The 11211-nt window shown below is 48.4% G+C and overlaps 2 protein-coding genes across 2 annotated transcripts; one reads left to right on the top strand and one right to left on the bottom strand.

The window, feature by feature from the left end:
* The first annotated feature begins 6982 nt into the window (after window positions 1-6982).
* Window positions 6983-7759, top strand: LOC119305912 (protein LITTLE ZIPPER 1-like). The gene is made up of 2 exons (XM_037582305.1): window positions 6983-7223; window positions 7346-7759. Exons 1-2 carry the CDS (start codon window positions 7120-7122, stop codon window positions 7563-7565), a joined length of 324 nt encoding a protein of 107 aa, XP_037438202.1. The 5' UTR covers window positions 6983-7119; the 3' UTR covers window positions 7566-7759.
* Window positions 7760-8634: 875 nt separating this feature from the next.
* LOC119305911 (transcription factor VIP1-like) lies at window positions 8635-10873 on the bottom strand. The gene is made up of 4 exons (XM_037582304.1): window positions 10362-10873; window positions 10140-10272; window positions 9910-9994; window positions 8635-9132 (listed from the first exon to the last, which is right to left on the bottom strand). The coding sequence occupies exons 1-4, from the start codon at window positions 10871-10873 to the stop codon at window positions 8945-8947; spliced, it is 918 nt and encodes a 305-aa protein (XP_037438201.1). The 3' UTR covers window positions 8635-8944.
* Between the last annotated feature and the right edge of the window lie 338 nt (window positions 10874-11211).

The raw sequence follows: 11211 nt of genomic DNA, 5'->3' as shown, positions 1-11211 counted from the left end.
GAGGTGGGCTCCACAATTTTTTTTAGCATTTAAAAAGCTGTTTGATACTTATTTGTGTTTAAATATGTTCAAACTTGTTTAAATAATAACAGTAATATTTTTTTATAAGACAGTAGCATTTAAAAAGCTGTTTGATACTTATTTTTTTATAAGACGGTGCGCGGGGTGCGGGGGGTCGGCGGCGGCGGCCGGTGGACTGGGGGGTGCTCGGCGGCGAGGGGGACCGGATCTGGCGAGGTGGGATAGCGATCGAGATGGAGGGGGCCGGGATCGAGATTGAGTGTCCATGAAATTTAAAAATATTCATGATAGTTCAAAAAGTACCCATGAAATACAATCGAGAAATGAAGGCTACGATTTAAATACAATCGATCTTAGCTAGCTATCTGTTCACAATCTTCTTGCCCTTATTTTTCGCGAATGGAGTTCTTCTGTGGAACGGACGTCCTTTAGGTAGGGTGGTCCTGCTTCTTCTTGTGGTGTATGCTGCTACTTCATCATCGTCGTCATGTTCGATCCTCGGGTCGCCGTACTTGTCGAAGTCTTGCTCATTGGCTACTCCATCCATTCCGATGATCTTCCTTTTGCCTCTCCTCACGACAACACGACTGGGCTTTGGCGGGTCAGTAATGAAGAAGCATTGGTCCACTTGGGAAGCCAGTACCCATGGCTCATTTTTCGCGGTGACGTTTGCGCCCGCGGTCTTGGATTTGGCTTCGGGTATAACCATGGTGGTGAAATACCGGTCTTCTTTTATGACGTTCTTGGCCCATCTAACACGGAACATTGGGATCTTCTCTCCAGCGTAGCTCAGCTCCCAGATCTCCTCGATCCTTCCGTAGTATCTGTCCTTGTCGTTACCGGTGTAGGATTCCATCGTTACCCCGGAGTTCTGATAACCATCGCTCTTCATGTCCTTGGCCTCGGTGTAGAATGTGTAGCCGTTGATATCGTACGCCTCATAGGTCATCAGGTTGTGCTCGGCGCCCTGTGACAAGGCGAATATGAGTTGTTCTTCCGCGGAAGAATCCTCATGTAAAAGGTACGACAGAAGCTTCTGCTTGAACCAACGCGTGAAACATGAGTTGTGCTCTTTGAGTATATCTCCGTCCGTCCTCTGTTGGCCTCGGTCATTGTACGTCTTCTTAATAAAGGTTTTGTGCTCTACCACCCAAGGATCGACCACGTCTATGTGTTGTAGCGCGACTAGGTTTGCTCTTTCAAAGTCGGCGAGTCGACCCTCGAAGTCGACATGCATTTCGCGGCGACCCTCACGGTGACCCCATCCAGCGAGCCTGCCGAGGTGCCTGTTGACGGGCAGACCAACGGGGTTCTCGATGCCTAGATAATTCGTGCAGTAGGAGATGCACTCTTCGGTCAGAAAGCCCCTGGCTATGCTTCCTTCTGGACGTGACATGTTGCGAACGTATCCTTTGATGACACCATTCATCCTTTCGAACGGCATCATGCTGTGCAGGAACGTCGGCCCGAGTTGGATGGTATCCTCCACTATATGGACTAGCAGATGCACCATAACGTCGAAGAATGCGGGCGGGAAGTACATCTCAAGCTCGCATAGTATCACCACGATCTCTTCCTGTAGCCTTCTGAGTTGCCTCACGCCAATCGACTTCCGAGAGATGACGTCGAAGAAGTTGCATAGGCCAAATAGCGTTTCACGGATGTGCGCGTCCATGATCCCACGGATTGCAACTAGAAGTATCTGCGTCATCAGCACGTGACAGTCGTGAGACTTCATCCCGCTGAACTTCTGCTTCGCTGGGTCTAGGTATCTGCTTATCTTCCCCGCGTAACCGTAAGGAAGTTTTACTCCTAGGAGGCAGGTGAAAAACTGCTCGATCTCCTCCTGACTTAGAGTGAAGCACGCGGGAGGGTAGTCATTTCCGGTCTTCTTGGCCTTTTTGCCTTTGCGACGACTTTCTGTGTCCTGCTTCGCCTCATCATCATCATCATCATCATCATCATCATCATCATCATCATCATCATCATCATCATCATCATCATCATCATCATCATCATCATCATATATAGCGTGAAGCTCCTGCCTGATGCCCATTGATTTCAAGTCTGCCCTTGCTTTCGGCCCATCTTTGGTCCTCTCTGGCATGTTGAGCAGGGTACCAAGCAGACTCTCGCACACGTTCTTCGTGATATGCATGACATCAAGGCTGTGAGGCACACGGTGGATCTTCCAGTACGGCAAGTCCCAGAAAACAGACCTCGTTTTCCATACCTTCAGCAGCGGCTCTGGCGCCTTTCGCTTCTTTCCCGGCTCTGGCGCCTTTTGCTTCTTTCTCGGCAGTGGGCAGTCTTTCCAATTTTTCAACAGCTTGTCTATTTCCTCGCCGCTCCTCGTACACGGGCGTTTTCGGGGTTCGGTTTCACCATCGAACAGATCCTTGCGTTTCCTCCACGGGTCATCGTCGCGAAGCCACCTTCGATGTCCCATGAACACGGTTTTCGAAGACCCGGGATCTCTATCTAGCTGGCGATACGTTGTGTCATCCATGCACCTTACGCATCCAGAAAATCCGTGGACTACCTGCCCCACAAGATATCCGTAACCGAGATAGTCGTGCACCGTCATGAGCAGTACGGCTCTCATAGGGAAATATTCTTTCTCTGCGGCGTCCCACGTATTGGCTGGCGTTTTCCACAGCGTGTCAAGCTCCTCTTTCAGCAGCCCCAGATACAGATTGATGTCGTTCCCTGGTTGTTTCGGCCCTTCAATTAGCATACTCATGTGAATATACTTCCTCTTCATGCACAACCAGGGGGGAAGGTTGTACATCCACACAAACACAGGCCAGGTGCTATGTGTGCTTCTCTGGCTGCCAAACGGATTGACTCCATCGGTGCTCGCGCCCAGCACGATGTTCCTTGGATCGTTCCCAAATTCTGGGTATTCGAAGTTCAACGCTTGCCACTGGCTCGCATCCTTAGGGTGACTCAGCATCTTGTCTTTTTTATCTATCTCCGGATCATTTGCGTCATCTTCTCGCTTCTTCTCCTCCCTATCCGCGTGCCAACGCAGGAGCTTTGCTACCTTAGGATCCGCGAAATACCGCTGCAGACGAGGAGTGATCGGAAAGTACCACACCACATTTCGAGGAGCTTTCTTCCTCTTCTTGTATCGAGTGACACCGCACACCGGACATATGGTAGACTCCGCGTGCTCGTCCCGATAAATGATGCAATTGTTCATGAACACATGGTATTTCACGTGCGGTAAATCCAGAGGACACACGATTTTCTTCGCCTCCTCCAAACTGGTCGGGCACTTGTTCCCCTTGGGAAGACGTTCATGCCAGAATGACATGTTCTCGTCGAAGCATGCGTCGGTCATTTTGTGTTTTACCTTCATCTCCAGAGCCATGAGCGTTACTTTCAGGCGGGTATCCTCGGGCCTGCATCCTTCATACAATGGAGTAACCGCGTCTAACTCAAGTTGATCCATCTTGGCTTTCTCTCGGGCGGCAGCTCTTGCGTTATCCGTCTGCTTGAGAAGCAGCTCTTGAATATGAGGGTCCTGCACCCAGCCCATCGATGGTCCAGCGTCGTCTGCTCCGCCGGCATCATCATCATGTCCTGCATCTTCTACATGATGACTGTATACAGCATCACCGTCGTGATCATCTCCTGGGGATTCTTCGTCTTCTCGCCCCCCCCCCCGAGCCGCGGTGGTTGTCTTGCTGCCCTTCCTCATTTCTTGCCCGGCCCCCATGGACGACTTCGTAGTCATCTTCATCACCTTGCCACCGATAGCCATCCATGAAACCACGCAAGAGCAGGTGGTCCCGCACCTGCCCGGAATCCGGGTCCGCAATAAGGCTATTCAGCTTGCATCTTCGACACGGACATCTTATCTCCGTCTCGTTCTTTTGAAGCATCTCGGCCTTCGCGGACCTCAAAAACCTATTCACGATGCCTTCGGTCATCGTGCGGACCATGGTCGCCTGCGGGGTAGAGCAAAACGATATTTTAAAACCAAGAAAAAATTTGGCATGACTTTCCCTAAAAATAGGACCAAAAAGAATGCTTAATGCCAAAATTCTCGCCGAAACGGAAATGAATCAACATTCCGGCAAAATATTGGCAACTATCGCATTTCAAATACCGGTACACCTTCAAACACAAACACATATGCAACACCACAAACATATGCAACACCACGAACATACATAGATCTAGCTAGGCCATAAAAAGTGCATGTGCACATTGTTGTAGGGAGAACAACATAAATATAGCTTCCCCCCTTACTTACCTAGCAAAACAAGGTAACTTAACCACTTAATTTGAATGAATCTATGGTGGAAATGAGGTGAAAAAGAGGAGGCACCCGAGACAAGGAGGAGGCGGTGGAGAGAATGAAGTGGGGAGAAAGTGAGTGTGGGAGGAGAGGCTGTCCAAAATATCTTGTTGCTGCCCACTTACTAATGGCGCACCAGCAACAAATGTGCCATTAGTAATCCAGGTTACTAATGGCGCACCCCCTGATGGTGCGCCATTAGAACTTTTGCAAAAAAAGGAATAAAAGCAATAATAAAAAAAATAACATTAGTGGCGCACCTTCTGGCTGGTGCGCCATTACTAGTTACAACTAGTAATGGCGCACCACCAGGGGATGCGCCATTAGTATGTTTGGACAGGCGCACTAGTTCAAAAAAAAATTTGGTACTAATGGCGCACCGTGGTCAGGGTGCGCCATTAGTAGTTTCAACACTAATGGCGCATCAGAAGGTGGTGCGCCATTAGTATATACTAATGGCGCACCACTTGTCTGGTGCGCCATTAGTGTCATTTCCATCTATAGCCCTTTTCCTAGTAGTGTATGTGGACCCGTCACCGGAAGTCGTGTCACGAGGAGCCAAGAGGCTACAGTTGTCGGAGTCGCGATCTTGCAACCTAATCAATATCAATGTTATCTTTTGTGATTTTCTTCCTAGTTATTGCCATGCATTAATTATAAAATATTTCCTTCCTGATTTGTATGGACAGAATATCATGTAATCAATATCATTTATTATCCTCCATATTTTCTTATACTTATGACGGTGCATTAATTGCACAATATTCCCTTCCTCTTTTGTATTGGCGAAGATTATATGATCAATACAATCAATTACTCTTATTATTTTCTTTTTATCGTGGTATTGTCATGCATTAATTGTGTATCATACAATTATGCATTCCTTAGATCCACAACAACGTGTCTCCATTAAAAAAAACCAAGACCATCTGGAACTAGCCCTCTGGAGGCATATTTTTATGGAAGAAAGTCTCTAAGCATCATGCGCCACTTCGGATTCGAGCGCGGGCGGTCTAACTTGCTCCTTGCGAGCCTAGCCAATAGTGTGACACCAATAGATCTGAGGCTCCAGGAGAATAGATGTCAGTCGCATTTCTAAGCCTTTGCGTCCTCATTTCTGAGTTACTCCATACATAACGTGCAAACCGAAACTACTACTCACATCTCCACGAGGGCAGCATACGAGTTTCTGATGCTGCTACCGAGTTGTGCTCTTTGTTGTCTCTCCTGTAGGATTTTCGGTTGACGACAGGACCGGATGAGCGCTACCTAAACGGTGGCCTGCCCTTCTCCACGAGGGCAGCATACGCACTGATCATGAGCCCCAACGACGATGATGACGACGTGCATGCCATGGCCATATGGTCTTCATGCGTTTCAAATCGCGTGAAGATCTTTGCATGGCTCCTGTTTCGAGATCGACTCAACTCAAAATGCAACCTTCTGCGTAAGCATATCGTCACCGACTCTCTATACCCGCGCTGCGGACATGATGGTGAAACCAGCGCCCACATATTCCTGGCATGTCCGCTTGCACAACGTATTTGGCAAAGGATCGGCCTCTCTCCTTCGAGTTGCATTGATGGACTCTGGGACTGCCGTCTACCTACCCAGGTAGATGCGGTCATCTGGCATTCCGTCCTCCTCATCATCCTATGGAAGATTTGGGACTCCAGAAACGCTATGACCTCCAGGCAACAAAATCATCACAGTATTATCACTCTCAGGCGAATCATCGATGACCTAATGCTCTGGACACACCGGATGAAGAAACCAGTGCATAAACCAGTGCATAAACAGTGCATAAACCAGTTCAAAAAAAAAACTACTCACATCTCACTAAAGTACATGCAATTCCATGCTCAGCAGTGCACAATCCCAACTTTGCAGTGACTGATTGAAAGAAGAGTTTGCAAATTGCAAGAGAGGAACAATCACTAGCATTCATCGTGAAAAGCAAGTGATATGTATGGAAGGATGGGGAGCGCATCATGGAGAGCACAAAAGGCGTGTCAACGTATCATTTTAGCGAAGAAACCGCGGGAGCAAAGAAGAATGATACGCTCGCTCGAAAGCCTTTTGACTTGGTGTGTCTCTTGCCTCGATGGAGTGGCAAGGCAAAAACTCTCAAGCCTCATCATGCATGCACGCCAACACCTTGGCTCAAGCCTCAATGATACTCCGCACGATGCAGAGCGTGATATGCCTTTCTTTCTTAGTCAACTTTTGAAGCGGATTGGCACGATTAATTAGAAGAGCGTAGAAACTAAGTGCACTGGTTTCTTGGAGGCTGGAGCTTAGCTTCCCTGCTGAAATGATTCTCTCCTTTTGTCCTCCATCCCAGCCTCGCCGTCCATGTCAAAAGGCAGATCATGGTGTCTCGTGTGCAATGCGCCATGGCATCCAAAACCAATGTAATAATCGCATCGATTTTTATCCATTCACTCTACTTTTTTCTTTACTTTTGAGATGAGATTGTGTGCCGAATGATTAGTTCATGGAAGATATGGATCCCTTGGTCCATGGTGGGCATGATGGGGAGGAACGCCTGCCTCCATCTCCTATCATCCTTCACATGCATGGTGTCATGTCAAACCTCAAAGGTATATAGTACGTGTGTGCATGCACCACCAGACAAAACACCTAAAGCTCACCACGGCAGGCTCACTCACATACGTACGGCGTCAAAGCCAAAGATCCACCTTATATATGCGGCGTGTGTTGCCGACAGACGGCTCATTCCAAACACCTTGAGCTCCTCACAAGTCATTTCTAGGAGCCTCACCAACATGTGCAGCTCTGCTTCCTGGAACTCCTCGCCTCCTGGTGTGCTCTTCATCAGGCAGCAGGGGAAGAAGAAGCCACATGTCTCAATGACTCTCAGGAGGAAGAGGTAATTAACATCTCAGCATGTTTCTGTTCCAGATTAACCGTAACAGCGGCAGCAATGGAGCTTATGGAACATGATGCTGCGTGCATGTGTGCTTACATGCAGCTACACCCGTATGCTTTCAGGTTAATGCTGATCAGGAGGAGGAGGGAGCTGAGGAGGGCTGCTGGAGGGGCGGAGATGGCGATGCTGAACCTGAGGCTCCACCTGGAGAACCGGCGCATCCTGGCCGAGAACGAGAGGCTCCGGGAGAGGGCCGGCGCGCTCCGCCGCGAGAACCTCACGCTGCGTGCCAACCTCTGCAAGGCGGCGCCAGCGCTGGCAGAGGCCGCCCCCGGCTGCTGAGCCTCCGGCCGTTCTCCTTGGTGGCTCCTTGTTGTGCTTGTGCTAGCTTGTCTAGGTGTGTTGATGGTAGCTCCTTGGCCTGTTGGAGATGGCTGGCTGGCTGATGATCTGTGCTTATTGATCAACCGCAAGGTTTTTCTTGGACCTAATTTGTGTGATTTGTGGCAAGATCAATAGATCATGGTTGCACATTATATGTTTAATTTGGAAGTGCAGGGATTAGTTAGCAAGTTTTTGTGTGGCTGGCTCTTTTGAAAAGAAAAGGCGGGAGGAAAATGAAAGGCGGCTTTGATCAAAAGGGCAAACATGTCAACTCAACTTTCTCTTGTTAAAACCAGAAAATTTGTGTGATTTGTGGCTTGATCATGGTTGGACATTATATGTTCAATTAGTCTGAAGTGCAGAGATTAGTTAACAAGTATTTGGGTGGCCGGCTCTTTTTTGAAAAGGAAAGGGGGGAGGAAAATGGAAGGCAGCTTTGATCAAAAGGGTAAAGATGTCAACTCTACTTTCTCTTGTTAAAATCAAAAGATTAAAGGCAAAAAGATGGCAGTAGTCCTTTGTCCCTCTACATGCTCAATGTTTACTTACACCTTAAGATCGCCAATGATTAAATACCATGAACTCCTCAAGAAACCTTTTCCAGCCTTTTTCATTCTGCTCAAAAGCATATATTGGCAGATATCCTTGTGAGCTTTCCCTTTTACACCTTTATTACCTAGACATAGCCCCTTTTACTTTGATGAATGTTACTGGCAATGCATTATATGCGCCAGTCTAATATCTAAAACTGTAGAACCTGAATCAAACTTCCAAATGGCGGCAAAAATCGCAACACTGAAATTGAAGCCGGAGCTGAGCTCTTCTTCGGAACAAGAAGAAACAAACCCAAAACAACTACTATCACCAAGCTGCGACGATGGGGGAAACAGTCAGGTCATCTTGCAGCTTAGAACATGCAGCAAATGGAGCTAAGCTTATACTAGTAATACCCATTGTGCATCCCTCAAAACCGCAAAATGGAGAAAACAATGATATGAGGTACAAATAACAAAGCATGCCACTGGAGTTGCCCCAAAGAATATGTCGTACATTTCCATCAAGTTATCGGTTCAAAGTCGGGGCACAAGGAATTGTACCATAATCGGATGAATCCATCACACTGCTACAGAGACAGACAGACACTTTATACAGTTCAAAAATCGACCAGAGTTTTTCCCAGGATTGAACAAAAATAATTTCACACAACAAGAGATGGTTTTCTTTTTCCTATGATTGTTTCCCGTGACCTATGTAAAGTATTGTCCAGAGCATATGGTGTTTTTAACTGAATCTGTAATATCAAATTTCCCTTGGAAGATCTCATTTGCAAAAGCATCCTAGAAGTTCCGCTGGCGATGCTGATCTTGCTGGAGCTGTGATGGTTGCCTCAGAATTTGCAGCTGGTGAAGCTGAATCATCTGGGAGCTCATCCGTTGCTCTGAACTGTCCGGCATACGAGGATTACTAGCCTTGGCAACAACCAGATTTAGGCGTTCGACCTCAGCATTCAATGCTTCGTTCAGGGCTGGACACAGAGTAGTGAAAACCCAAGTTAATTGACTATGAGAAATAAACAATAAAGTTCATTCTAACATAGGCGAAGTAGGGGTAACAAACACGTTAACACAGAATACCACATGACTAACAGGACTCAACATAACTGAAGTAGTAGTGCAAAATACTGATAGTTTACAATCAACCATTGGAAGAACACAACTTGAAGTAAATCAATGAATGAGAACATTATGAGATTAAACAATAACATGCAGGTTCTGTTTGACTTAAGTTACCCAGAAGAGGAAACATTGTCAAAAGATCCAAGTTTTGTGGCACATCTAGAATATTCTACAATATCAAGTGCAGTACACTATTCAGGCATGCATACATGCGCTAGTTTGACAACACGGCACCAGAATTTAACATAATGTTTTTGGTGTTATGCCTAGACTCCATCCTACCATTTGGTTTTCTGAACTACACATTCAATTCTTAACACTGAAAACTCCAGTCGCCCTAACAGTCGAAACAATTCCTGAATTCCAGTTGCCCCAACATGCTTATATGTTGCAACACATTATCTATTTTTATCACTGTAAACACAAAGCCAAGTTTTGGTTGTAGAAACCATCACAACTTCTATTACAGCATCTCAAGCTGCGCATGCACAGTCAGAACATACAGCAGTGGGCACCAACTCATATCATACATACGCAGACTTCTACTGCAGACTTCTACTGCGACGCATTATCTATTTTTACCACAACATCAAGAAACGAACATTGATGCTGGAAAGCAAACTCACCCTCTTTCAACCGTGCTTGCTCCTCCAAAGATTGCAGCCTGATTCTCATCTCTTGGTTGTGAATTGAAAGCCTAGCCTGACCCTTCTGCAAAATATATGCATTCACAGTAACTAAGGCTGTCAAACCTTCAAATCCAAATCAAAATGCTCACCACACATAAAGCTGGGCCAGAAAGCCTCTTGTCTGTAAGAAGGAAAAAAAAAACGCCCACCAACTTCAGAGAACGAACCTTAATCATTTTCACTTGTGCAGATAAGTTCATAGTCTCCCCCTGCAGCACCTGAACCTTGCCCTCAAGCTCCACTATGTATTTTGCCTTGCGCTCCTTTGACTTAGCAGCAGACAGCCGATTGTTTAGGATCCTGGAAAATTTTACAAGATGATCAATTTTCAGTAAAAGAAACATTTTTATCAATGACAACCTTATTGTGATCATGGACGCCCAACACACCTCCTGACCCTCTTAGGATCGGTCAGCACAATCTGTGCGAGGTGCTCGCTGTCCATGATAACCTTCTTTTCTGCCTCACTGAATTCCTTGCTGTTTGCAAATTCCTTGGCGAAGAGAGCAGCGGCACCACCAATGGAACCACTTCCACTCCGTGCCAGCCGACCAGCAGCACCTGGCCCCGGAGATGGAAGCGGCAGGTTGGAGTTGGAGTTGGACGGCTCCAGGCCGGAAGGTCCAAACTTGAACTTCCCTACAAGGCTGTCCGCCGACAAGCTGCGGCAATGCCTGGGCATGCTGCCGTCCGCGCTCTCGGCTTCGTTCTCGCTGCTGTCAACGGGGCTCCACGCGGGAGCTTGGCTGTCCAGCTGGTCGCGCCGCTCCTGGCCGACGGGCCCGGAGGAGCCGACCGCGCCCAGGCCAGTCGTACTCATATACGCGCCGAGGACCCCGTCGAGGGTGCTGTTGTTCGCGGCCACCAGGGACTCCGCGTTCACCGGCGCCGGAGGTGGCATTCGCAGGTTCGGCTGGGAGGAGAACGCCAGGAGAACGTCGCTCTGCGACCGCTGATGCCCCGCCCGCAGCGGCGGCAGTCCGGACGCACCCCGCTCGGAGCCCGGCGGCGGCGGCAGTCCGGACGCCCCCCGGTCTGAGCCCGACGGCAGCGGCGGCGGCGGCGGCGGGGAGAGCGCGATCGCCGCCGGCGCAGACGGATCGGGGTACGGGGGCCGGAAGAGAAAGTCCATGGAGAAGAACTGGGGCTGCGACAGCAAGCGCGAGCGATGGGATCCTGCGCCACCGCTCGCCGCCGGCGGCAGCGGCGGCGGCGGCACGCGGTAGTAGCCGAAGCCCG

The sequence above is a fragment of the Triticum dicoccoides genome, chromosome 5B (genome assembly GCF_002162155.2).
Source record: "Triticum dicoccoides isolate Atlit2015 ecotype Zavitan chromosome 5B, WEW_v2.0, whole genome shotgun sequence".
Taxonomy (NCBI): Eukaryota; Viridiplantae; Streptophyta; class Magnoliopsida; order Poales; family Poaceae; genus Triticum; species Triticum dicoccoides.
This window is presented reverse-complemented; position numbering and strand designations above follow the sequence as displayed.